The 25,490-nt window shown below is 71.1% G+C and overlaps 1 protein-coding gene across 1 annotated transcript; it reads left to right on the top strand.

Annotated features, from left to right (window-relative positions):
• The first annotated feature begins 2,746 nt into the window (after nucleotides 1-2,746).
• PLCH2 (phospholipase C eta 2) lies at nucleotides 2,747-24,204 on the top strand. Its single transcript, XM_054583432.1, has 22 exons — nucleotides 2,747-2,870; nucleotides 3,931-4,077; nucleotides 5,734-5,987; nucleotides 6,158-6,286; nucleotides 7,282-7,452; nucleotides 7,953-8,046; nucleotides 8,186-8,389; nucleotides 8,595-8,715; nucleotides 10,488-10,659; nucleotides 10,904-11,011; nucleotides 12,278-12,436; nucleotides 15,731-15,817; nucleotides 16,145-16,227; nucleotides 16,574-16,671; nucleotides 16,755-16,937; nucleotides 17,191-17,298; nucleotides 17,715-17,839; nucleotides 17,914-17,998; nucleotides 18,211-18,357; nucleotides 18,774-18,853; nucleotides 20,774-21,068; nucleotides 22,473-24,204. Exons 1-22 carry the CDS (start codon nucleotides 2,747-2,749, stop codon nucleotides 23,726-23,728), a joined length of 4,230 nt encoding a protein of 1,409 aa, XP_054439407.1. The 3' UTR covers nucleotides 23,729-24,204.
• The last annotated feature ends 1,286 nt before the right edge of the window (nucleotides 24,205-25,490 follow it).

The following is a 25,490-nucleotide window of genomic DNA, read 5'->3' as shown; positions in this document are numbered from 1 at the left end:
AGCTGGAGGCACAGGCCCAGACCCAGGGCCGGTCCCTTGGCGGGAGATCAGGCCGTGGCCGGCCCTTGGAGCGGGCTCCCACCCCCGGCACCCTGGCCGGCCCTGGCTCCCGGGCTCTGGAGCTCCGGCCAGGAGGGGGTGGGTGTCCAGGGGCTGGCTCCGTTGGCCTCCTCGACGCCGAGTTCGGCGCGGTGGGGCCGGGCCCCTGCCCACAACACTCGTCTCCCCTGCTGCTGGCCTGCGCCGCCTGCCTCTCGAGGGGCTTTGCGGGGGGAAAGGGCACAGCCTGGCCAGCATGACCCTCCCGCCCCCGCTGTCCCCCTCTTGTCTGGGACCAGTGGACACTGTGCTGACCCTGCCAAGTGATCCTCAGGCCAGCCCGGCCCCCACGTCCCCAGGCCTGGGCACAGCCACCCTGCAGGGGGCCGGCGTGAGGAGCCGACTTGCACTCTCTCATAAAATAATAGTTGGAGGAAGGAGGCACCCAGACACTGGCAGTCCCCCCAGCTGCGTCTCAGATGCGTAACCCATCCCGGCCCCCTGTGTGCGGCCGGTCCCCGCTCCGGAGAGGTCTGGCCAGGGGCTGGCTGGTTGCTGCGTGCTCTTCGCCGCCTTTGTCTTTCCGAGCACAGTCTAAGCGCCTCCTGTGTGCTGAAGGGGCAGCAGATTAGAGAGAACAAGAGGAGCGAGGGGCCTCGGGGCTGCCAGGGAGCCCCGGCCCCGTGTGTCCCATGGTGGCTGACCCCCTAAGTACAGCAGACACGGGAAGTGCCCGCTGGAAGGCCCCTTTAAAGGCAAAGAAGTCTGAGGGCGGAAGGGGCCGGAGATGGTGAGCAGGGCCGGCGGGGGGCCGGCGGGGTGTGTGCCCCGACGGGGCCCCGGACGACGCCCCCAGGCCGCTGGAGCACGCTCGCCCCACGGCGGCACGGGAGAAGCGTGCGGAGTGCGTGCACGCGCCCGCGCCCTGCCGGGGAGGGTCTGCCCGCGCGAGCGTGAGCCCCGCCGGGAAGCCTGTGGGTGTGCCCCCTGCGTTTTGTTGGAAGACTGAATCGCTTTTCCGGCCTCCCCGGGGAGAGGCGCCGCGTGGACCGCCGCTAGCCTCCTGTCCCTGCCGCGTGAGGGCGAGACCCGTCTGCGCCGTGGAGACGAAACGAAGCCGACGCCTGCTCCTGACAGCGAGGGCCCTTCCCGGGCGCTGCTGCAGCCGCAGCTCCCGAGGCTGCTGCCCGCCCTGTGGGGCTCGAGGACGGCGGGCGGGGGGCCGGCCGGCGTCGGAGCTCAGGTGGGGCCTCCCCTGCCCGGGAGCTGCCAGGGCCAGGCGTCCCGGCCGAGGGGGCGCCCTCCGCTGCTGTGTCCGCGTGGCCGGCCCTGCCCGTCCGTCCGTCCATCTGGGCTGGCACGTCTGTGCACCAGGCTCCCCCAGGACCGGCGTGTGGCCGAGCCCCACGGAGCTGGACGGCGTGACTGTTCCAGTGACGGTGTGCCCGGCGCTGGCTCCGTGTTGCCAGCCCCGTCTGGCTTGGTGGCCCTGGCGCTGGGGCCCAGCCTGCGCTCACCTGCGCCGGGGTGCCTGTGAGGGCCAGTCCGGGCCAGAGGAGGGGCGGAGCTGGACAGGAGCGGAGGCCCTGCCGGGTGCCTGGGGGCCACGCGCTGCAGGCGTGCGGGGCCTGTCAGGCAGCCCCGAGGGGACGGGGTGCGCCCCCGGGTGCAGGCAGTCGGAGGGCGGGGCGGCGCTGCCTCCGGGGTCCTGCGGGCCCTGGGGCCCCAGCTGTGGGCAGCGGCTGCAGTCCTGGGGCTGCCGGTCCGTGGCCGGCAGGGGCGGGGGGAGGTGCCCTGGGTCCTCCCTGCCGTCCGGCCGGATCAGCTGCCCTTCGCCTGCCTGGTCAGCGGAGGGCCATGGCCCTGGGCCGCCGAGGAGGCCTCAGGGAGCGCGGGGCGCGGGGGCCGGGCCGCCCGGTCAGCGGCGCCCAGCACCTGCCCGGGCAGACGGGGCAGCCAAGCCCCGCGCATGGCGGCGGGAGGCCACCGATCAGCTAGTGGCTGACAGCCCAGGGCGAGGCCTGGGGAGGGCAGGGGGCGCTTGGCAGCTTCGGGGCTGGGAGGCTCAGGCTGGGGCGGGAGTGGGCGGAGCCTTGCGTGTCTGGTGCGGAGGAGGCAGTGGGGGGCCTGGCCCCAGCAGGGCCTGCGACTGTGCCCCAGAGACGGCACCACGAGGACCGCCGCCTCAGGCCTCACGGCTGCGTTCTCCGGGCTTCCAGGGCGGCTGCCGGCCTGTCCCGCCTGCTCACACAGCCCGAACACAGGGGCTGCCTGTCCGGTCCCCTCCTGGCCCCCGGCTGGGAGCTCCCGGGGCTTAAACCCTCTGGCCAGCTGGGCTGGCTCCCGGCTCAGATTAGCGCAGGGGATTGGGCAGGAGGTGGGCGGGGCGGGCAGGCGAGAGCTTCCCTGCCCACACCCCCCAAAGGGTGCTGTTCCTCTGGGGACCTGTCCGCAGTCCTGCTGCGTGGGGGCCTGGCCTGCAGGCCACCTAGGACAGCAGGTGACAGGCAGGCCGATGCCAGAGGGGCCTGGGAGCAGCCTTGCGGGGCCTTGGGGACTCCGGCAGGGAGGGGGAAGAAGCAGGGGAGAGGAGGGGCCCGCGCGGCGCCACCGGCCGCCCACCCACCGCCGCCGGCCCCACGGCCGAGGCGCGCTGGGGCGCTGGCCTCTCTGGCCTCTGTGCGCCCACCCCGGCCGCTGTCCGGGGATGTCCTTCCCCTGGCCACCTGCCTCCAGCCAGACCAAGGGGACAGTGGCCTGCCTGGTGGAGGCCCTCCTCTGGGTCGGAGGGAGCGTGGACATGTCGCTGCGGTGGCAGCTTGGCCCACTAGGTAACGGGGCAGGGACGTCCGGCTTGCTCCTCCCTGGCCAGAGCCCCGCCCAGCTCCAGGGCCAGCGGGGTCAGGAGGGCGTGACGGGCCGGGGCTTGCCCAGCCCAGGTCCTTCGGGTCATGGCTCCCACAGCATCGCCTTCTGCTGATCCCGCTCAGGGCTGGAGGCTGACCCACGGGTGGGTCCCAGGTGGGGCTGAGGACGTGGACCTGGTGGACATGCGGGCGGGCACTCGGCGGCCCCAAAGCTTTGGCTGAGGGGGGCCTGGCACTGCGGGGGCAGCAGCGCCTTCAGCCCAGAGTGCCGGCGGCGAGCCCAATGGCCCTCCAGGCGCCCTCGCTGCCGGCAGCACCCGCAGGCCCAGGAGCCCTCTGCCCTGCCCGGGACCTGGGAGGTGCTGGCGGCCAACGGCCAGCTGGGTGCATGGGGTACAGGGTGGCGAGGGAGAGAAAGGTGGGCCCGGGCGGGGGAAGGGTTCCAGTTCGGAGCCCCGACTGTGTGTACCTTCCCAGAGCCGCATGCTCGGGGGACGGGCCTCCACCTGTGCTTCCCTGGACCCGCCGCGCGTGGGGTGCAGGTGGTTGGGAGCCAGGCTGGGCCTCGTGGGCAGCTGCCTGCCCGAGCCTGAGGGTGTCCCTGTGTCCTCTCCTGTGTAGTAGCTGCGGGGGCAGGTCACGGTGGCCGCTGGGGCTGTCCAGGAGGTGGACAGCAGAGTGGGCGGGTGGCTGGTCCTGTCTGAGGCCTCGGTCGGCCCCAGGACCGTGGGGAGGGCAGAGCGGCCGTTTCTCTGGGGGCCTCTGGCCCTTGAGCCGGATCCCGGCTTGGATGTGCAGCCTGGGCCTGCACCCGGGTCCTGGGCAGCCCTGGGGGTCTGAGCTGGGCCCCTCACGGGCAGGAGGCAGGGGGATGAGGGGCCTCCACAGCCCCTCTGCCCATGGGGGGGCAGGGCAGGCTGCGGGAGGTTGGCATGCCGTGGCGCTCACGGGCGCTGCCGTCTCTCTGTCCGTCCGTCCGTCTGTCCCCTGCCCGTCCTCGGCCTCTGGCGGCCGGTGCACCCAGTGGAGCGATGCATGAGCGCCATGCAGGCCGGGACGCAGATGGTGAAGCTCCGCGGCGGCTCCAAGGGCCTGGCGCGCTTCTACTTCCTGGACGAGCACCGCTCCTGCATCCGATGGCGGCCGTCCCGCAAGAACGAGAAAGCCAAGAGTGAGTGGGGTGAGGGGGCCTCAGAGCGGCCTGGGGCGGGGGCAGCGGGCCCTGAGCCCCCAGTGTCGCAAGGGGCTCCAGGCCTGGCACGTGGGCCCAGCTGGCCTCGGAGTCTGAGGCGACCTGTGGATGCAGGTGGGGGGGGCCCCGGGGCCCCGGACCCTCTAGGACGCGGCGGGGACCGAGCGGCCCCAGTGCCCAGCCCTGTGCCAGACGCTGGGATGGGCTGAGCGGCCAAAGGCTCTTTAGCGAAGCCGGGTAGATAAGACCTCCCGTAAACGGCGGCAGCCCTGGCTGGGCACACGGAGGGCAGGACTTGGGTGGGCGCCAGCGTCCCCCAGGCAGCCTGGGGCGGGAGCAGCTGGCGTGAGTGTGGGGGCTGTGGGGCTGCCTGCAGTGAGGAGGGGTCCTGCGCTGGGAGGGGCTGCGCGGGGGCGGAAGGCGGCTCGCTTCTGCGCGGGGCACTGTGGGAGCTGGGCGGGGGGTCTGGGCCGAGAAGGGAGAAGAGCCCCCTGGGCCGGGGGGAGCGGGGAGGCCCTTCCTCTGGCTCTGCCAGTGGGAGAGGCCAGGCGTGCTGGGCACTGCCTCCCCCTCGGGGCCCAGCGGGGAGCCACACTGGGGGCCCCTGGGAGGCATCCGGTCGGGGGCCTGGACCTGCCCTGGACCCGGGGGCGGAGCCACCCCGTGGGCTGCGCAGGCAGGAGGGGCCCTGCACTCGGTCTGAGCGCTCGCTCTGTTCCAGGCGCCGTTCCTGGCAGTGGGAACGTGGCCAACAAGAAGCTGCCTCTGAGTGCGGGGCAGCCCCATGCCCTGCCAAGTGACGAGGAAAGCGCAGGACAGGGGTGGAGGGGCGTGGAGGGCGGGGGCTCATGGAGGCGCCTTGGGGAGCAAGGGTGCGGCCTGGGCCCAGGCGGGTGTTCAGAGCAGACTGCGGCCAGGAGGGGTGCCCGGGAGGGAAGAGCGGAGGGGGCAGCTGTCCCCGGACGGTCGGCCCCCTTGTTGGGAGGCCCAGAACCGCCCTGCCCACTGCCCCGCACGTACACCAGTACCTAGAGCGGGCAGGGGGGCTCGGCACACCTGGGGAGGCAGGGATGGGGGGCTCCCAGGAAGGGGACAGGGTGGGGGTAGAGAGGAGAGGAGTGAGGCCGCCCCTCAGGGCACAACGGGGAAGCTGTTGCTCTGGACACACAGCCCCAGAGGGGCTGGAGCCTGCGCGGGAGGAGCAGGTGGCGCTGGGAAGGCTTCCCCGCGCAGGGATGGGCTGGCGGAGCTGCCGGATGGACTGGGCCGGCTTGGCCCCCTCGCTCTGCAGCCCCAGCCAGATGCAGAGGCCAGACGCCCGGCTTGCTAAGTGGGGGGCGCAGCCCCTCTCCCTCTCTGGGGGGTGCCTCTCCACGGCAGAGGGAGGGGAGCAGGCCTCAGGGTTAGAGCGGGGCAGCGTCTTGCCTGCTCGCGCATTCGCATTTCCCTGCTCTCCCGGCCTCAAGGGTCTCAACGCATCCCCTCCCCACTGCCCCCAGCCCCAGATGGGAGGGGCGTCCCGTGCGTGGGCTGGGCTGTCGAGGGGAGCACTCCAGGCTCGGCCGGGGCCCTGCCCTGGGCAGGGCTGTGACTGGTGCACCGCCCCCCCCCGGCCCCCCCTCTCCCGCTCCGCAGTCTCCATCGACTCCATCCAGGAGGTGAGCGAGGGCCGGCAGTCGGAGATCTTCCAGCGCTACCCGGACAGCAGCTTCGACCCCAACTGTTGCTTCAGCATCTACCACGGCAGCCACCGCCAGTCGCTGGACCTGGTCTCGCCCAGCGGCGACGAGGCGCGCACCTGGGTCACCGGCCTGCGCTACCTCATGGCCGGCATCAGCGACGAGGACAGCTTGGCCCGCCGCCAGCGCACCAGGGACCAATATCCTCAGGCACAGGGGCAGGATGGGGGGACCCAGTGGCCACCCTGAGTGGGGGCCCCTGCCCTGGGCTGGGCCGCACATTTGGGGACGGGTGGGGGAAGGGACGCTCAGGCTGGGGGCGGAAGGCGGGGGCCCCGGCCCCTGCGAGACCCGTGCTGGTCCCTAACACAGCCCCAAAGTGGCTGAAGCAGACGTTCGACGAGGCTGACAAGAACGGGGACGGCAGCCTGAGCGTCGGCGAGGTTCTGCAGCTGCTGCACAAGCTGAACGTGAACCTGCCTCGGCAGCGGGTGAAGCAGATGTTCCGGGTGAGCAGGGTGGGGCCCTGGAGCCACGGGCGTGTGCGAGGGAGCGGCCCCGGGCTTTTGCAACAGGTGCCAGGGGCGTGGTCTGGCTGCCGGCCGGGCCCGTGGCCGCCTCTGCGGCTGAGCTGGGCGCCCCCAGGCTGGTGGCCTGGGCCCTCGGGGCGGGCGCTGGTCCGAGAGGAAAACCACCCAAGGGATGCCGCAGTCCCTTCCCGCCCTCCCCGTAGCTCCGCCGCGCCAATGGGTGCGCGCTGGTCGCCAGGGTCCTGGTGCCCACACGCCCCACGTGGGCAGCGGGTCTGGGGACCTGCCCCGCGCGGCCAGTGGCCTGGCCCCACCGGCTTGCACAGCGCGCCCCCCGGCTGAGCAGCGGCCTTTGTTGTCGGCAGTTAGGGCCCTGCTGTCCAGCTGCGGCCAGGGGAGCGGGTTCCGAGGGCCTGAGCCAGGTCCACGCCCACACACGCGCATGCACCGGCATGTGCGCGTGCATGTGCACACACCTGAACACACGCACACCTGAACACATGCATAAACACACGTGTACACGCACTCGCACACCTGAACACACATGTCCACACATTTGAATGCACACATGTACACATGTGGGTGCGCATATCTGAACATGGGGACCTTGTCCAAGCCTTGGCCTGGGTCCCCAGCTTGGGCACGTGGGTCCTGGAGCGAGCCCATGGGGCCCCGCTGGGCGCCCGCCGCAGCGCCGGGGACGGCAGCAGCCAGGAGCGCAGACCAGGACTCGGCTTTCCCGGAGCCCCTCTGTCGCTGGGGACGGGCACAGGGGGGTGGCAGCTGCTGGCTGACCTCGACAGGCGTGGACGAGTGCGGCCAGTCTGTGCTAAAGGTCGCTCGGTGGTCTTGGCAGGAGACTCGCGGGGGAGAGGGTCTGCGGGGGCGACTGGGGAGCGGGGTGGGCCTGGAGGGCCCTGTGTGGGTGCGGCTCAGGGCGGGACGCAGGGGGACCCACAGGCCTTGTGCCGCAGGAGGCGGACACGGATGACCAGCAGGGCACGCTGGGCTTTGAGGAGTTCTGCGCCTTCTACAAGATGATGTCCACCCGCCGGGACCTCTACCTGCTCATGCTGACCTACAGTGACCACAAGGACCACCTGGACGCCGCCGACCTGCAGCGCTTCCTGGAGGTGGAGCAGAAGGTGAGGTCCCGGCGGGGCCGGGGGGCCAGGGGGCTGCGCTGGCCCACGGCATCGGCTGGACACCTCGTGAGGCGAGGGCCCCGGGCCCAGTCTTCCCGTCTGCAACCCCCGAGCCCTGGGCCACTGCTGCCGCCTTCGCCCATTTCTCCCGCAGACACCCAGCTGCCTCTGGGTTCCCGTGGGCCTTGTCCATCCCTCTCCCTTCACCCGAGGAAGCCCCGTCCACCCTGCGGGGCTGCGTGCTGGCTGGTGGCCCAGAGTCCAGAGACTCAGGGTCTGGACCCCAGGTGCCGCTGGCTCCCGTGGGCAGGAGGCTGGAAGTCCAAGGTCGGGGAGCGCGTCACAGGCGCCAGAGCCTGCCCGGCTGCCGTCGGCCCTGGCGGGGCGATCGGAGCCGAGCGGGGGCAGGGGCCTCGGGGGCGGAGGACCGGGGGGGCCCCGAGGCCGCCCGCCCTGGTGACGGCTGGGCCGGCCTGGGCTCTCCCCCTTCCCTGGCCTAGATGACCGGTGTGACGCTTCAGAGCTGCCGGGACACCATCGAGCAGTTCGAGCCCTGCCCAGAGAACAAGAGCAAGGGGGTGCTGGGCATCGACGGTGAGTGGGGTGCCCCCTCTGCCCCAGGGCCCCGGGAGGCTGGCGGGGGGGTTGCCGAGGGGCAGCCGGAGCCCGTGGCCGCGGGTCCCAGGTCGGCCGGCGGCGGCGGCCCGAGCCCCTCCCACGCCACGCCCCGCAGGCTTCACCAACTACATGCGGAGCCCCGCCGGGGACATCTTCAACCCCGAGCACCACCGTGTGCACCAGGACATGACCCGGCCGCTGAGCCACTACTTCGTCACCTCCTCCCACAACACCTACCTTGTGGGCGACCAGCTCATGTCCCAGTCGCGGGCGGACATGTACGCCTGGGTGCTGCAGGCGGGCTGCCGCTGCGTGGAGGGTGAGTGCCCCCGGGCCCGGCCTGGCCGCCGGCCGGCGCGTCCTACGCGGGGTGGCCCCCAGGAGCCCTCTGGGGTCTCCGGGCCGGGAGCCTGCTCTCTGCCGGGCAGCGGTGGGGAGGCGGGGCTGGCGCCGTGGTCGGAGCGGGTGGGCTGGCGGGGCCCGGGCGCCTCGGCCCTGGCCCCGACCCAGGTCGCCCGCCGCAGTGGACTGCTGGGACGGGTCTGACGGGGAGCCCGTCGTGCACCACGGCTACACGCTGACCTCCAAGATCCTCTTCAAAGACGTCATTGAGACCATCAACAAACATGCCTTCATCAAGAACGAGTGAGTGGCGGAGATTGGGGGGCTGGCCCGCCCGGGGCGGGGGCCTTGCCCCGCGCCGTTTCTGGGGCAGTGGTCGGAGCGGCCGAGGCGCTGGACTCGGGGTCCCCGGCTGAGGACGGGGCCCAGGAAGGAGCGGAGCTCTCGAGGGCGGGGGCGGGCGCGGGAGGGGCAGCCCGTTGTGCGGGGCTCCGTGGGAGCCCGTGTCCACGCACGCTCAGTGGCAGCCCGTGGCAGTGCCCGCAGCCGCCGGGGCCCGGCACGCGTCACCCCTGAGAAGCGAGTCGTGTCCCGACGCAATTTGCTGTCACTTGGCCGTGCCTACAGACACTGTTGACAAAACCCAATTTAGCTTCTGGAAATAGAAGACGCCTCCCTGTGCCCCTGGAGTTACCTTGCAGCTTGAGCTAAAGGAGGCCGGCAGGCGTGGAAGGAGCTGATTAGTGGAGGAAGGGGGACAAGCGGGACCGACTGAGGACGCGGACGTGCGGTGGCCGCTGCCGGAGGCGCAGCCCTGCTGGGGGCTGCGGGAGGCGGCCTGGCTCTGGGATGGCGGGGGAGGGGCGTCTCAGGGCGCAGGCTGCGTCCCTTGGGTCCCCTGAGGTGGCCAGGTGCCCGCCGGGGTCTCCGGACGGGGCTGCGCAGACACAGGCTCGGGCCTCGCCCCGCGGCCCCGCGGCCCCGCGGCCCCGCGGCCTGCTGGCTGTCCCCGCCCACAGGCTTTCCCCGTCCCTGGTCTCTGGCTCCTGGTCCTGGCTCGTGGGTCTGGGCGGCCGACATTTTCTGAAAGAATCGCGTTGCTATTTGGCAAAAATCCAAGAGAAATGTGCACAGGGTTAAAAAAAATCCAACAACTGAAGAACGCACAGTGAAAAGCCCCACGCTGCGCCACGCAGGCGACCACGCGCCCGCAGACGGTGCGCGCCGGGCTGCGCCGCGGCCCCGGGCCATCCACAGGGCGGCGGTGTCTCCGGTATCTCCGCCGGGGGTGGCCCTTCTCACCGTCTCACGGACGCACCGCGCCCGTTTCGCTCCCGTCCCCTATGAGTCATGGCTTGGGACATGCTCGAACTTCTCCTTCTGTTTTCCTGGGGTTCCCAGTCACCTTTGTTGCCTCACGGGGCGGAAGCGCATGCCTTCCTTACTAAGGTCTCCCAGCCCCCGTCCCTCCGGCTCCGCTGCCTGTCAGGGCTGTTGATGGCCCCCTCCCGGAGCGGCCAGCAGCCCCGTCTGTCCTGGGCCCCTGGTGGAGACCCCCCTTTTTAAAAGATTTTATTTATCTACTTTTAGAGAGAGGGGAAGAGAGGGAGAAAGAGAGGGAGAGAAACATCAATGTGTGGCTGCCTCTCGTGCACCCCAAGCTGGGGACCTGGCCTGAAACCCAGGCATGTGCTCCGACCAGGAATCGAACGGGTGACCCTTTGGTTTGCAGGCCGGCGCTCGATCCGCTGAGCCCCACCAGCCAGGGCTTTTTAAAAAAGATTTTATTTATTCATTTTTAGAGAGAGAGGATGGGAGGGCAAAAGAGAGGGAAAGAAACATCGATGTGAGAGAGAAACATCAACCAGTTGGTTATACATGCCATGACCAGGGACCGAACCCGCAACCCAGGCGTGTGCCCTGGCCCGGGATCGAACCAGCAACCTTTCCCTCAGCGGGAGGACCCCCGCTGGGCCCCGCTGGCTGGAGCACAGACCCTCGGCCGGCCGTTCAGTGTTGAGTGGCGCGGGCCCCACCCCGGCCTCACCCACTCCCCTCCCCGCCGGGGAGCGCAGGTACCCGGTGGTCCTGTCCCTTGAGAACCACTGCAGCGTCGCCCAGCAGAAAAAGATGGCTCAGTATCTGATTGACATCCTTGGGGACAAGCTGGACCTGTCGTCGGTGAGCAGCGAGGACACCACCGTGCTGCCCTCCCCGCAGATGCTCAAGGGCAAGATCCTTGTGAAGGTGAGCCCTCGCCTGCCCCCCGCCCGGGCCGGGGCTCTGGGCCGCCCGTGGCCACCTGCCCTGGCCTCCGCCTCCCCGCGGCGGCCGCACGGCCTGGGAACCTCCGCAGCCACCCAGCGTCCCCTCCCGCACTGCTGTCCCGCGCGGGTCCCTCCCTCGAGCAGGCTGAAGGTCCTCCCTCTGCGGCCAAACCAGCCGCCCCGCACTCCCTGCGGGCGCTTCCCATGGTCCCCACGTCCCCCAGGGCAAGAAGCTCCCGGCCAACATCAGCGAGGACGCGGAGGAGGGCGAGGTGTCCGACGAGGACAGCGCGGACGAGATGGACGAGGACTGCAAGATCCTCAACTGGGATGTGAGTTGGGGCGGGGGCGGGGGGAGGAAGGAAGGAAGGCGGCCAGCGAAGAGCGACTCGGCGGGTGTCCAGGGTCGTGGGCCAGCCACCAGGCTGCTGGGCACACCTGCGGCCTGCGGCCACGGGGGCCCCTCCACACTGCACACGCACCCCGTGTTCCCGGCCAGCGTGTGACCCTCTGGTGCTGTGGGCTGCTCGCCTGCCGCCGGCCTGTTTTGGTTCCCGTTTCTGAGCCAGCTCTCAGGGCGCTGTTTGCTCGGCTTGCCCGGTCCCCGAGCTGCCCTCAGCCGGCGAGGGCCACGTGGCCGCCCATGTCACTCCCACCCATGCCCATACCTGCCCGGCTCCCACCAGAACGCCCCCTCCCTGGCCTCTCTCTGGCCCACCCCGGCTCCCGCCCTGGGTGCCCAGTGGCCCTGCCCCGCCTCCAGGCAGCTCCAAAAGTCCAGGGACCAGCCCCGCAGAGCCCAGCCCCTCTTCCTGGCAGCTCTGCTGTCCGGCTCCTGGCAGCGCTGGGGCGGAGGAGCCAGAGGCTCGCGCGGCAGGGCTGGAGGCCCAGGATCCGCGTCCTCTGGGCCCCGCTGTGGGCGCTGCTTCTGGGCAGGGAGGCCCTGTTCCTCCCGCGGGGCCCGGGGAATGGGGCACAGGAGCTGCCCAGCCCTACCGGTAATGGCTGCAGAAAGCCCTGCGGCCGCGGAACTCTTCCTGCTTTGGGCACCTGGGCTTGGCCCGAGGGGATGGTGAACCCAGCTCCTGAGGACACGCTAGCGCCCGCTCCGTCGCCCAAGGCCCAGGCCCTGCCCTGGAGGGGTCCCAGTTCACCAGGGCCGCCCCGGGGGCTGCTGCAGGCAGGGAGTCTGCTCCCCCCCGTCCATCTTCTTGGGTCCACTGGTGGGTCCTGGGTCCAGAGCTGCTGAGCCAGTGGCTGCCGCCGTGAGCACTGACCTCCCTGAGGCCCAGTGAGCCGTGGGCTGGGGCCCCGCAGGCAGCCCCGGGCAGCTGAGGCGGTGGTGTTAGAATCGGGGCCAGGCCTGCTCTGCACTGTCTGCAGCCTGGGGCAAATCGCGCCCTGCTGTTTGCCCCTGGGGTGGGCGGGGGGGGGTTGTGGAGGCCAGCGCTGGGACGCAGGAGTCCCTGCGGCCGATGGGACAGGGCAGGGCCGGCTCAGCTCCCAGCAGCCCCAGGGGCTCTGCCTGAGACCCGGGGTCCCGCCGGGAAGCCGCCCGCAGGGCAGGGACCGATGCCAGCGCGGCCCGGCTGTTGCAGGCCTCCACTAATCGGAAGCGGGTGGAAAACATCGCCAAGAGGAAGCTGGACTCCCTGATCAAGGAGTCGAAGATCCGCGACCGCGAGGACCCGAATGCCTTCGCCGTGTCTGCGCTGCCTCCGCCAGGGAAGCCCGGGCCCAAGGCCGAGAGCAGAAGGGTGAGCGCCTGCAGGGCCGGGGGCATGCGGTCAGCGCACGCCTGTACACATGTGCGCACACAGAAACCCACGTGTGCACTCACACGCACCTGTGTGCACCCACCCACACACCTGCACATGAACCTGTGTGCGCCTGCATACCGGCACATAGCTATACACACACGCACACACCTGTACATGTGAACCCATGCACACCAACTTGTGCACATGTGACCTTGTGTGCACGTCTCAGCACTCCTGCACACAAGCCTGTGTTCGCATGCACGCACCTGCACACACACACCTGGACACCACCTGTGCTCACACCTGCACACACAGACCTGTGCAAACATTCACACCTGTGCGCACACGTGCACACCACTCGCACTCACACCTGCGCACACACACAAACCTGTGCACACCCCGGCACACACAGCTGCCTGGGCCCCGCGGCCCTTGCCGAGTCCCAGGGCCACCCCGGCGATGGTTTGCCCAGTGTGTGTGGCCGCTCCGGTGTGGCTGGCACCCCCGGTCTGTCTCCTGGAGGCCTGGGACCTACCCCGGTGACCCACAGCTCCTGCCACAGGCAAAGGTGATGGAGCGGGAGGCAGGTCCTTCCACAGAAAGGCCTCCTTAGTGGCCGGTGGGGGGCACCCAGGGTCTCAGCCTGTCCTGGGTGGCCGCCCAGAGTCCCCCGCAGCCCCGTGGGAAAGTGCAGCTGAGCTCTGGGAAGTGCCCAGCGGACAAAGGCACAGCGGGCCTGCCACGCCCCCTCCCGTCTCCTTGGGTCCACCGGTGGGTCCCAGGTCCGGAGTCTCAGCCGCGGGGCGGCGTGAGGGGCAGGGCCGAGCAGTCGGGGTCCCTTCCCGGGGTGGGGCAGTGAACCTCGAGGGACAGGCCTGCCAGCCAAGGGGCTTGAGCGCTAGCGGGTCCTCGGCCAGTGGGGGGCAGGGAGGCTGGCCCGGGAAGGCGGGGCTCGGCAGGGCCTGCTCCGCCTCCCCGGCTGCTGCGGCCCCTGTGGCGCTTCCCGACTCAGGTCAACTCCCTGCCGGCTCGCCAGTCGCTCCAAGCAGGCAGGCGGCTCCCGCAGGTCCCGAGCTGACAAGTGGCTGTTTGTTTTCTGTCTCAAAGACGCCTAGGTGGGGACAGCACAGCGCGCGGAGGCTCCAGCGGGCGGGCGCCCAGCCAGGCAGAGCCCACGTGGAGCCTGCCTTTTCTCAGCCAGGCAGCCCAGCCGGTCCCTGGGCCAAGGGTCCGAGCAGCCCCCACAGGGTGCGGGGGAGGGGCTCTCAGGGAAGCTTCTTGGAGGGGAAGGGGGAAGCGCAGGCTGAACGGCCAGGTGTGAGCTCCACCCCCACCAGCAGCAGCTGCCCTCTCCTGCTGCCGGGGTGACCGGTGACCGGGTGCAGCCACAGAGCAACCTGAGGGGGGCCCAGGGGGGCAGGGAGCACCTGGGTGGGGGGTCACGGACACGCCTCGAGGTGACGGTCTGTCCTGTCTGCTGCTGGGGGGCTGAGGCTGGGGACCCCCCGCCCCGTGTGCTGGGCACGTCTGTGGGCACTGGCGCTGCCCAGGCCGGTCCTGCCCTCTGCAGGAGACCCCGCCCCCAGCCCCCAGCGTGGCGGGGACGGGGCCTCTCTCTCAGGAGGGGCATGGCCTGCCGGCTGTGCTCCGTCCCAGTGCGGACGTGCCTCCACCCGCCAAGCCCTCCCAGGGCCGGCGGGCTGGTGTGGGTCCTCCGCTGCCTGGCCCTGCTGCCTGTGGCTGCCCTGGGGGTGGGGGCTGCCCCCCTGCCAGGCTTGGGGTGCACAGGGGGCCGGGGTGACAGTGGGTTCTGGCTGCAGCCACTTCCCCGGGACACTGGGCCAGCGAGAGCCTCCCCTCGGCGGGGCCCTGGTTCACAGGTCTGTGCGGGTTTGGAGCCATGTTTGAAGGGCTGTGAGTGTGGTGGGCTCAGCGTCTGTGAACACCTCGGCCAGCACGAGACGGTCAGCCCGCGAGGGGGGCAGGCTGGTGCTGCTGGGGGCACCAGAGAGGCGCCTAGGGGCAGCGGGGGGCCCGGCGTTCCTGCCTGGCCGGTCTCCATGGGGCAGAAGGCCCGGGGGGGCACAGCCAGGCCCTCTGGGGCTCTGGAGGGCACGCCTGGGTGAGGGCCGGAGCCAGTGGGTGCAGGGGTGGCCGAGCTGCTTGGGACCAAGTGGGAGGAGGCCAGGGAGCCGCTGGGGCTCAGGGCCGCGGACAGGCCAGGCTGCCATCCCGTTCCTAACGCGCGAGCCGTGGTGGGCGGTGTCCAGGCGAGGTGGCCGGCAGATGCCCACAGGGAGCTCTTGGGGTCTTCTCCCTACCCCTCTGCCCATGGGACCCATGCTGGACGTCCTGCAGCCCCCTCCCTGCTGGGTACAACGGGCCTCACCTCCCTGCGGCTTGAGCTCCAGGCCACGTCCACCAAGAGACCAGAGTGCCCACCTGCGGTGCCCGCTCACCTCCTGGGTGAGGGGCTGGTGTGCCGGGCGGGGGCTGGCGAGCTGGGGTGCTCCCAGGGGCGTGTGCGTGGAGCGCGTGGGTGCATTCGGGCGTGGCATGTATGCGTGAGCGGCGTGCGTGGCGTGCCCGGGTCTGTCTCTGCCCCGCGGGTGCACGGCCCTTCTGAGCCTGGCAGACCCAGCCCCCGGCCTGGAAGGGGACGAGTCCTGGGATAGGCCCCTCGCGTCCTGAACGAGCTGGGCATGTTTTGGTGATGCCCGAAGGGGCCGGGGGGGCGGGCGGGGGCAGCTGCAGCGGCCCGGGCGTGTGAATGAGCTTCGGCGTGGGCGGAGCCCAAATGCGTAAGTTCTGTGAACGGGGAAGTGGGGTGCACTGTGGCCCAAGGGGGAGCAGGGAGCCGCCCTTGGCTGGGGGGAGGCAGGGCCATTTCTAAGTGGGTAATAGCCTGGCTGCTGGGGGGAGCAGGCGGCACCAGGGAGAGCGAGCCCCCCCGCCCCCATAAAGAGAATGTAAGTGCCTGGCTGAGGACTGTCCCCAACTCACAAACGGCACCCGCCAAGCAGCCACTGTCTGTGGCAACGTCTCAGAGCCGGGACCGTGGGGAGCGGAAACAGCAGCTGATGCGGGGCTTCCGCAGGGCCCTCCGTGCCCTTCTCCGGGGGAGGCGCCTCCCGGGGGGCCTGGGGCAGCGGCCAGCCCGCCCGCACCCCCTCCAGCCCCGCTCGTTTCCGCTCTTCCACGAAGGCTGCCCGGGCCACCCGGGGCCTCCTGCCCCCTCCTGCCTGGTCTGATGCTGGGCTCACCGGGTCCCCTGTCTGTCCCTGCTCCCAGGTTGAGCAGGACCTGGAGTCCGGGGAGGACCCTGGGGCCAGCAGGCGGAATGGCCGGCTTCTCGTGAGCAGCTTCTCCAAGCGCAAGGTCTGGGGGCTCCTGGGCTGGGGTCCTCCCTGCACCCACGGGCCCTGCTGTCCCTGTGCCCGCCAGAGGGGGGCCTTCCACGTCCCAGGGCCCCAGACCCACCTCCCAGGGTGGGGTCGGAGCCCCAGTCAGATGAAGTAGGGCCCCAGCGGCCATCCCTGACCCACACTGGCCGGTGTCGCGAGCTCGGGCCCCTGGGGCCCCCGCTGAGGGGCGCGGCAGAGGACAGCCCACGGGCAGTGTGGGCCCCGGGGCCCCGGGACAACCCCCTGGCCCCGCCACCGGCTGGGCCTGGCTGGGGCCCTGACTCCGCCTCCTTGCTCCCAGAAAAAGAGCAGCAAGCTGAAGAAGGCAGCCAGTGTGGACGAGGTGGATGAAGAGCTGGACTCGCAGAGCGGCCAGAGCCGAGGGTCAGGGCCACCCCCAGTCCCTGGAGCGGCAGGGGCAGGTGCTAAGGCCGCTGTCCAGCCGCAGCCATGGGCAGACGCAGCCCGGAGGCGGCTCGGGCGCAGGGCCGCGGGGTGGGCCGGGGCCCGGGCCGGATCATGGGCTAGTTCCCGGGCTGGTGGGCTCGGCACTGCCCCCCACCCCCGCCAGGGGCCCCCTCAGTTCACCCACTGAGCGTCCACTGCTTGCCCTGGCCCCTGGAACACGGGGCCAAGCAGACGCCTGATGGACGTTCTATGTTACCAATGCACTTGGCCAAACCGGGACCCCGCCTCTTGGGCCTGAGGGTCCTGCCCCCACCCCACGCAGGGCCACCCGGCAGAAGAAGACCATGCAGCTCTCTCGGGCCCTGTCGGACCTGGTGAAGTACACGAAGTCCGTGGGCGCCCACGATGTGGACGCGGAGGGTGAGGGGCGGCCCGGGCTCGGGGCCGAGGGGAGGGCCGGGCCACGCCCCGAGCGCCCCTGACGCCGCCGGCCGCGCCCGCAGTGGCATCCAGCTGGCAGGTGTCGTCCTTCAGCGAGACGAAGGCCCAGCAGATCCTGCAGCAGAAGCCGGCGCAGTACCTGCGCTTCAACCAGCACCAGCTCTCCCGCATCTACCCGTCCTCCTACCGCGTGGACTCCAGCAACTACAACCCGCAGCCCTTCTGGAACGCCGGCTGCCAGATGGGTGTGTGGCCGCCGTGCGTGGCGCCGGGACCGGGGGGCGCAGCCGGCACTCACCCGTGCCTGCTTCCCCGCGCGGCTTTGGGCCTGCCCGCGTCCCGCTGACTCACTAGCCTGGCGCGGCCCTGATGGGGCACGGCTGTGAGCCCCAGGGCCCCCGCTCCTGCTGGCGATCGCCGGGCTCATGGGCAGCAGGGCAGGGTGGGCGGGAGGTCACGGCCGGGGGCTGACCGGCCACTTCACCTCATTGCCTACAGTGGCCCTGAACTACCAGTCAGAGGGGCGGATGCTGCAGCTGAACCGGGCCAAGTTCAGTGCCAACGGCAACTGTGGCTACGTGCTGAAGCCCCCGTGCATGTGTGAGGGTGAGGCCCCGGGGAGCCGGGGACGGCCGGGGCCGTACCACGTGGCAGAGGGTCCCGCTGAGGTCTGCGGGGGCTGAGGGAGGGAGCCCCACCCACGCTCCCCGCTGGGCCTGGGAGGGGCCTTGGTAAGGCGCCCCACCCCTCCTCCTGGCCACACCCCCTCAGCTTCTCCTGTGTAGCCCAAGCTCCAGCTGCTCTGCCACCTGCTCCCGGCCCCCCACCCACCATGCTCCTGGCTGCCTGCCCACCCAGAGGGAATGAGCTGTGCCAGGTCACAGGGTGGCACAGAGGCGGCCAGCGTATGGGTCCCAGGGCCCCAGGCTGGGGCTCGCGTCCAGTAAAGGGGGTACATGTGGTGCAGACATGCCAGTGGGGGGCTCGTCCCGCCTGGTCAGCCCTGCACCCTGCACCCTCAGGCGTCTTCAACCCCAACTCCGAGGACCCTCTGCCCGGGCAGCTCAAGAAGCAGCTGGTGCTTCGGATCATCAGCGGGCAGCAGCTCCCCAAGCCACGGGACTCGATGCTGGGGGACCGGGGGGAGGTAGGCGGGCTGCCCAGGCAGGGGCGGGAGGCGGCCGAGCACCCGCAGCCCGGCATCACCCCCAGTCCCTGCAGATCATTGACCCCTACGTGGAGGTGGAGGTCATCGGGCTCCCCGTGGATTGCAGCAAGGAGCAGACCCGCGTGGTGGACGACAATGGTAAGGGCTTGCCCGTGGCACCCCCGTGCTGGGTGCGGAAGGGGGCCCGGACCACCTCCTGTGACCCAAGCAACCGGCCAGGATGGGCCCTCGGCAGGGCGCCCAGGAATAGCCCCCGGACCCTGGGGGCTGCTTCCCTGGCCAGGCAGGCAGCCCGGGAGGAGAGTGGGGCAGGGCGGGAGGTGAGAGCCCCGCCCCCTGGTGGCCCGCAGGCTTCAACCCCGTGTGGGAGGAGACCCTGGTGTTCGTGGTGCACATGCCCGAAATCGCACTGGTGCGCTTCCTCGTCTGGGACCATGACCCCATCGGGCGCGACTTCATCGGCCAGAGGACCCTGGCCTTCAGCAGCATGATGCCAGGTGGGAGGGGCCGGCAGGGTGGGGGGCGGAGCCCTGGGCCCAGGTGGCTGCAGACGCCGGCCTCTCCTGCCCAAGCCAGCATCTCCACACTGACGCGTGTACCCTATGGACACTGGCGTCCATGTGGGCCAGCAAGGGGCCCGGGGCAGGGTGGGCTGTTTTCTCCCATGAGCTGGCTTCTGCTCTGGGCAGGCCTGGGGGCACAGCGGGCACTGTGTGGGCAGGGAGGGCTGCTCAGGCTGGGGAGCTGCCCCGCCCAGCCCCGAGGAACGGGAAGAGGTCCCTGTGGGTCAGGGCATCACCGGCAGGCTCCCTGGAGAAGGCAGCCCCGGGCCTGGGTGCTCGGGCTGTATTCAGGACTTGGGACCTCAGAGTTGAGAGGGTGGGTGGGCTGAGCCGCGGCTCCGGCATTGCAGGATACCGCCACGTGTACCTGGAGGGAATGGAGGAAGCCTCCATCTTTGTCCACGTGGCCATCAGCGATGTCAGCGGTAAGGTGCGTGCCCTGCAGCCGCCAGCACCAGCCCTGCCGTGACCCGGGGCCACGGGCCTGGGGGTGCCTCGCTGGGCCTGCTTCTCCACCCATGCAGGGGGCGGGGCACCCGGAAGCCAGTGTCCAGGCCCTTGCTGAGCGCCCCCGGCCACCCGCCTGTCCGCCTGCCGAGCCTCCCCTCTGCTTCTCAGGGTCCCCGGTCCTCTATCCCTCCCCGGAAGACACGGGCCTGGCTCTGCGCCCGCCCCCGCCCCCGCCCGCTCCCCAGCACAGCTGCCCCTGCCCTGGCCTGGGCCTCGGGGCCCTTTCCCAGTCTGCAGAGCCCAGGGCTCCCTGGCCCCGCGCCCGAGCCCAGGCAGGCACACACGGGGTCCCCCGCAGGTCCCATCGCTAACTGTCTCTCTCCTGCCACGCTCCGGGGGCCGCGCTGCCGGCCAGACTGGGCTCTGCGGGCCTCCCAGCTCTCCGTCGCCTGTCGTCCGTCCGTCCGCCCCTCCGTCCGTCTGTCTGTCGTGTGCCTGCGGCCTCCACGGGCTCTGTGCCCCCGCTGTCCGAGCCTCATGGCCTCCGCTCTGTCTCTTTGGTCTTGCAGTGGGCTCTCTATGTCCCAAGTTCACCTTTAGGAGCACAGCCCCGTTAGGAGGCGCAGGTACCCCGGTGCCGGGCCGCGCCGCCCCCCCTGCATGCTCAGGCCGGCCCAGTAGCATCCATGACCCCGGTAACATTGTGGGGACTGTCGGCTCATGGGACACGGATCGTGACGTGGTCCCGGGGGTTCTGGGGCCCTCGGGCTGTCCTCAGCCGCAGGGCAGCATTTACGAAGCAGGTCCAGGACTTCGGCCAGGCCTCCTGTGCGTGCTCCCCGCCCCGCCCTGAGCCCGGTCCCAGCTATGCGCTCTCCCGGCCGCACCTCGCAGCCCTCTCTGCGCCCCCCCCCCATGTGCCCCTGACCCCGCCGGTGCCCTCGACGCCCCCTGCCAGGTGGAGAGGTCCCAGGGACCAGGAGCTCCGAGCTTGAATCCTGGACCTTCTTCTAAATGACTTTCCAACCAACTCTGACCAAATCGCTCTGCATTTGCGGTCTTGAATCTGGGAACGGATTCAAGCACTGGCCCCTGGAACGCCTCTGCCTGGAAGCGCCCCGTTGCACTGGGGAGCGTGGCTGCTGGTGGGGCCTCTGCATGCGGGGACACTCATGACGCGGTGGCCGACCTCTCTGGCAGGGAGCTGCCAGGAGGGCCCTGGGCCGGTGGCTGTTCAGGGGGCACCAAGCCGGCGTGAGCACGGCCCCCGGGGCCGCGTGCGCAGAGAGCAGGGTGAGGCCGGGAGAGACCGCCTGGCAGGAGTCCAGGAAGGCTTCCTGGAGGAGGAAACACCTCCAGGGCAGTGGGCCAGGCAGGGGCATGGAGAGCAGACCGTTGGCCTGTGCCTGGCTGTGCTTGCTTCCGGGGCCCGCAGCGCCGGGGCGGGGCCCGACGTGCTGGGCAGTGCCTGCTGCCAGCTGGCTCTCTGTCCACCTTCTCTGCACCTCAGCACTGCCCCGCGGGCACCACCTGCCAGAGCCAGGGGCCACGGGGCCCGCGGCAGGCGTGCAGTCTGGGGGCACAGGGCCCGGAGCTGGGGTCTCCGCTTGGGGGAACCCAGGGCCCCGCCCGCCCCAAGGCCCACGGACCCTCCCAGCACCCGCGCTCTCCAGGTCGGCGCGAGGCCGGAGCAGCCGCAGCTGCTGGGGGAGGTGCCCGGGGCCCCTCCCTGCCCGTGGCCCGCGCAGCCCCGTCCCGACATGCCTGCTAGCTCACCCCTGGGCTGCAGCGTGGGCTCCACGAGGCCACCACCTGCCAGGGCGTCGCCGGCCGGGCCGGGCCGGGCGGGCCCTGGCCCCCAGTGCCTGGCCACCGCCTATGTGGGCTCCTTCTCTTGCAGGTCAAGCAGGCTCTGGGCCTAAAAGGCCTTTTCCTCCGAGGCCCAAAGCCCGGCTCTCTGGACAGTCATGCTGCTGGGCGACCACTGGCCCGGCCCTCTGTTAGCCAGCGGCTCCTGAGGCGCACGGCCAGCGCCCCAACCAAGAGCCAGAAGCCAGGCCCCAGGGCCTTTCCGGAGCTGGCCCTGGGCGCTCAGGACGCAGGCTCCGAGCAGGCGGCCCTCGCCGCGGCGCCTCCCAGCCCCCGCCCGGCTCTGCAGGCCCTGGCCCCGGAGCCCGGAGGCGGCAGCCCGCGAGGTAAGGCACCGGCGGAGAGGAGCCCCCGGCAGGGGCGGCCTCTGTGCGCCCCTGAAGGCCCCGGGCCAGCCGGGGTGGCCGCCTCTTGCATGAAGTGCGTGGTGGGCTCCTGCACCGGCGAGGACGCCGACAGCCTGCGGAGGGGGCGGCCGCCCAGCCCGGCGCCCGCGGGTGGGCCTGTGGCCATCCGCCAGCAGCCCCGGGCTTGGGCAGACTCGCTGGGGGCCCCCGACGCGGCCCCAGGTGGAAGCAGCAGAGGGGCCCCCGAGGGTCCGGGCGGCGGCCGCCCCGCGACCTCCCGCTCCAGCAGCCCCGGCAGCCCCGACGGGGCCCCCCGCGGGCCCGAGGGCTCCCGCAGACAGGCCGGGGCCCTGCAGAGGGAGATGAATGCCTTGTTCGTTCAAAAGCTGGAGGAGATTAGGAGTAAATCCCCAATGTTCTCCACGGGTAAGACCAGGAGCGCCTCCCGCCCCCTGTGGCGTCCCCAGCCCCTCGGCATGGCCTGGCTGGCGACCCTGCTGTGCTTCTGCGTCCAGAACTGCTGTGTCGTGTGCTGGCACCTGCGTTTTCCTTGGTCCTGCTGGCTTACCCTGTGGCCCCCAGCCCCCAGCTCCTGCCTGGCCAAGGCTGACCCCAGGGCCTCTTGCCCTTGGAGGCCTCCCTCCTTCCCCGAGGGGCAGAGGGGCCAGCCACAGCCACCCTCCCCCCTGAGCGCCCCGCCCCGCTGGGGACAGAAGCCTGAGGCCTGCAGCCCGGATCAGCGCCCCCCGGCCCTCCCTCCCTCCCTCCCTCCCCGGCCTTCCTGGGTCCCGGGGCAGCGTCCAGCCCCACGCTGGCCTCCCTCCCGGCCAGGCTGCAGGTGTGCTGGGCCCTGACCCTGCTCTCCAGTCCTCTGGGAAGTTGGCCCCGAAGCCCCGAGACTCCAGGCCGGGCTTAGAGCCCTGAGGCTGGGCTCCGAGTTTGCGAAGGGCCAGGTGGCGCAGGGGGCGAGACTCGTGCCCTGGATTCCCAGCGTGGCCGGACCTGCCCGGAGCAGTCCCCGCCCACGGCTGGTGACAGCACTTTGTCATGCGGGGGCCCAGACTGGTGGGGGGAGCTGAGTCAGCCCGCTCCCCACCCTGCTCCCCTTCCTGCTCCGCACCCTGGCTGTCTGTCCGTCCCCCGCCGGCGCCACCGCACGCTGACCGCCCTGTTCTCCTTTCTGTCCCCACGCTGCCTCCGTAGTTAGGAACTGAGAGCAGCCGAGCGCCAGGTAACGGGCCGGCCCCCAGTGTGCCCTGAGCTGCCCCAGCCCAGAAGGGCCCGGCCGCAGTGCACAGAGGGCAGGGTGCAGGGCCCGGCCACTGGGGATGCCGCGGGCACGGCCTGGGGCCCGCCCTGACACCGCCTCTTCCTCCCCCGCAGACGCCCGCGCCTTCTCTGTGCAGAGGGCGGCCTCCTCCCTGGAAGCCATCGCGGAGGAGCCAGCCCCGGGCCCCGGCCCCCCGCCTCTGCGGGCCGCCCTGCCCCGCGCCCCCACGGGAGGGCACTGGGCCTCCGCAGGACCCGGAGCCAAAGCAGAGAGCCCCCCAGGGGCGGCTCCGGGAGCCTCCATGCCCCTCCAGCTCGGGGCCGGGAGCCACAGGGACACGGAGCCGGCCCCCGAGAGCGGGCCGCAGGCACGCAACGGCGGGGGCCCTGGTGGGGCGTGCGAGGGGGCCCCCAGCCGCCGGGCGGACAGCAGGGGCCAACCCCGGCCCCTGGGCCATCGGACCGTGGCCCAAAGGGCCAAAAGCGAGGGGCAGGTGCCCTCGGAGCTGCTGAGTGGACGGCAGCCCCTGGCCTCGCCGGCCGTGCACTCAGATGCCACGGGCGGAGACCGGCTGTGGCAGCGGCTGGAGCGGGGCAGCCACAGCGACAGCGTGTCCTCGTCCTCCAGCCTGTCGTCCAGCGACACGGTCATCAACGTCTCACTGCCGGGCCTGGGCCTGGGCCGAGAGGCCGTGTTGGCGGCCCTGGCCGGGCGCTGGCCCTTGGGGTCCTGCTCGGCCTCGGCTGCCCACCTGGACTTCCTCTCCGGGACCAAGAGCAAATCCAACCCCAACCTGTGGGCTGCAGGCCAGTTCCCTGCAGCCCCGGGCGAGCCCCGGCCCCGGCCCCTGGCCCCTCGGCCGCCCTGGGGCTGCCTCCCCCTGGAAGGCCTCAGGGACTGCCCTGTGTCTGCCAAGTCCAAGAGCCTGGGGGACCTGACTGCCGATGACTTTGTCCCCCGCGTGGAGGGCCTGGGCAGAAGCCTGGGCCGCAGCCTGGGTGCCGCTGGGGAGGGGCCGGCGGGGCGGGGGCCGCGGCGGGACCCCCTGACGGAGCAGCTGCGCTGGCTCACGGGGTTCCAGCAGGCGGGGGACATCATGTCGCCCACCAGCCTGGGTGCCGCTGGGGAGGGGCTGGTGGGCGGCTCGGGCTTCCAGCGCCGCTCCTCTCGCAGCCAGAGCCGGGTGCGCGCCATCGCCAGCCGGGCCCGCCGGGCGCAGGAGCGCCAGCAGCGGCTGCAGGGCCCGCGGGGACTCCCTGGGGAGGAGCGGGGTGCCCCTGAGGGTGCCTGCTCCACGGGCAGCTCCATGGAGGGCTTTGGCGACGCGCTGGCCCCCCGGGGCGCCACGGGCCTCCCGCTCAGGCTCTGACCTGCCCCCAAGACGGGCTTCGGCCGCCCTCCTGGCAGTCGGCGGCCAGGGCAGGGTCCAGCGCTCGCTGGGGACTAGGAGTGGGCTGTCCCCAGAACTGTGTGCCCCTTGGCGGACTTGCTCTCTGCCCCGCCCCTCCCTCCTCCCGAGGAGGAAGGGAGCCCACCCTGGGCCAAGCTTCATGTTTTAAACGACGCAGAGAGGTTCAAATTGTTAGAGGCAAAGCTTCCACAACATCGAAATGGTGCCGAGTCCTTCCTCACATTCCCCTGGTCTCCAGCCGCGTGGGTGCGCCTGCCCAGCCCCGCCCCAGCTGCCCTTGGCTTGTTCTGCACGAACCCTGCTCTGCACGGACATTTTAGACTCTGTAGATTCCCGCCCCGGCTGGTGTGGCTCAGTGGACTGAGCGCCAGCCTGCGAACCGAATGACCAACATTCAGTTCCCGGTCAGGGCACGTGCCGGGGTTGAGGGCCAGGCCCCCAGGAGGGGGCACACGAGAGGCAACCACACATTGAAGTTTCCCTCTCCCTTCCTCCCTTCTCCTCTCATTAAAAATAAAAACTTAAAAAAATAAGTTCCCTAACACGCCTCCAATAAACATGCTCACAGTTTGAGCGGGGCCCCTGGCCCCCGCCCCGCGGTACTGTGCTTGTGAACGTGGGCGCGCGCGCACGCTGGTGTCCGTTCCTCTGGCCTGAAAGGCCGAGCAGGCTGGCCCGGGCTCTCGCGCTGCCTGCGCCCCCTGGTGGCCGCCTGAGGCGGGCCAGCCCGGCCTGCGGCCGGGGCCGCTGCGGTGGGCGCGGTTGGCAGGCAGGGCCGGGAGCACGGTGGCACAGGGTGCGACGGGAGGGTGGCCAGGAGGGGCTGATGGATCTCGCTGCCAGCCCTGTTCCTGGGGACAGAGCAGGTGCCAGACCCCAAGCAGAGGCCCCGGAAGGTGGTCCAGGGTGCTGGGCTCCAGGAGCCCAGCAGGACAGTCACGGGGTGGGGGTCTCAGAGAGGAGACGCCAGGTGAGCTTGCCCTTGCGCCCACCCGAGCCCCTGGTTCTGGGTCCTCCGGGGCTGGGGGTCCCACCGGAGCCGGTGCAGCTCGGCCCGCTCAGGGCCAGGGGCTTTCCGGCCGTCCACGCTGCAGCCGTTCTCCAAGGCCCAGGTGGCCCCGGTGGCAGGAACCGCAGCCGGCCCACCTGGGCAGGACCCCCACTACCAGGCAGCGTGCGCCATCCGCTTGGCACCCCAGCGCTGGCCCTGCAGGCACGGCGTCTGTGCTCCGGTCTGCGCCCAAGGGGAGTGTCCGGCGGGGGGGCCGCCCCGGGAGGCCCACCACCCGCCATGGCAGGGCTGTGGCACAGGTTTGCAGCCACCGTGACAACTCCCATACAGCCCCGCTGGCCCTGAGCAGGAGCATACCTGCTGCCAACCTGCGAGCCCTAAGGCATCCTCGGGCCGGCGGCCTGCACTCGGCCGGCCCTTGAGCCAGAACTGCCGCTCAGAGCCCCTCCTGCCTGGCCGGGGGCCGTGCCGGGACCCTGGAAGCCAGCGGCACCGGCAGGGAAGGACCGGCTCCCACCTTGCCTGGGGAGGGGCAGCAGGGCTCCCGGCGGCCACACAGCCACGCACACACGGCTCTGGTCTCGCTCTCGAAACTCTATTTGGTGCGTGCCTGCAGCCTGCGTCCTCTGTCAGAGAGGCAGGTGTGTAGTGTAGTCTATATATATATATATATATATGTGTATATATATATATATATAAATGTATATA

Source organism: Pteronotus mesoamericanus, unplaced genomic scaffold, assembly GCF_021234165.1.
Source record: "Pteronotus mesoamericanus isolate MK-2021 breed Mesoamerican mustached bat unplaced genomic scaffold, CSHL_Meso_final contig_1193, whole genome shotgun sequence".
Lineage (NCBI taxonomy): Eukaryota > Metazoa > Chordata > Mammalia > Chiroptera > Mormoopidae > Pteronotus > Pteronotus mesoamericanus.
The sequence above is the reverse complement of the archived record's forward strand: the minus strand, read 5'-3'. Positions and strand labels throughout refer to the sequence as shown.

What these genes read in the sequence shown, in the direction of transcription:
- PLCH2 (XM_054583432.1), top strand. Translation starts at nt 2,747, where the DNA reads ATGTCCTTCCCCTGGCCACCTGCCTCCAGCCAGACCAAGGGGACAGTG. An exon ending in CCAAGGCCGAGAGCAGAAGG is followed by an intron (nt 12,437 to 15,730) that starts GTGAGCGCCTGC and finishes CCCTGCTCCCAG; the next exon opens with GTTGAGCAGGACCTGGAGTC. An exon ending in CGGAGGCGGCAGCCCGCGAG is followed by an intron (nt 21,069 to 22,472) that starts GTAAGGCACCGG and finishes CCTCCCCCGCAG; the next exon opens with ACGCCCGCGCCTTCTCTGTG.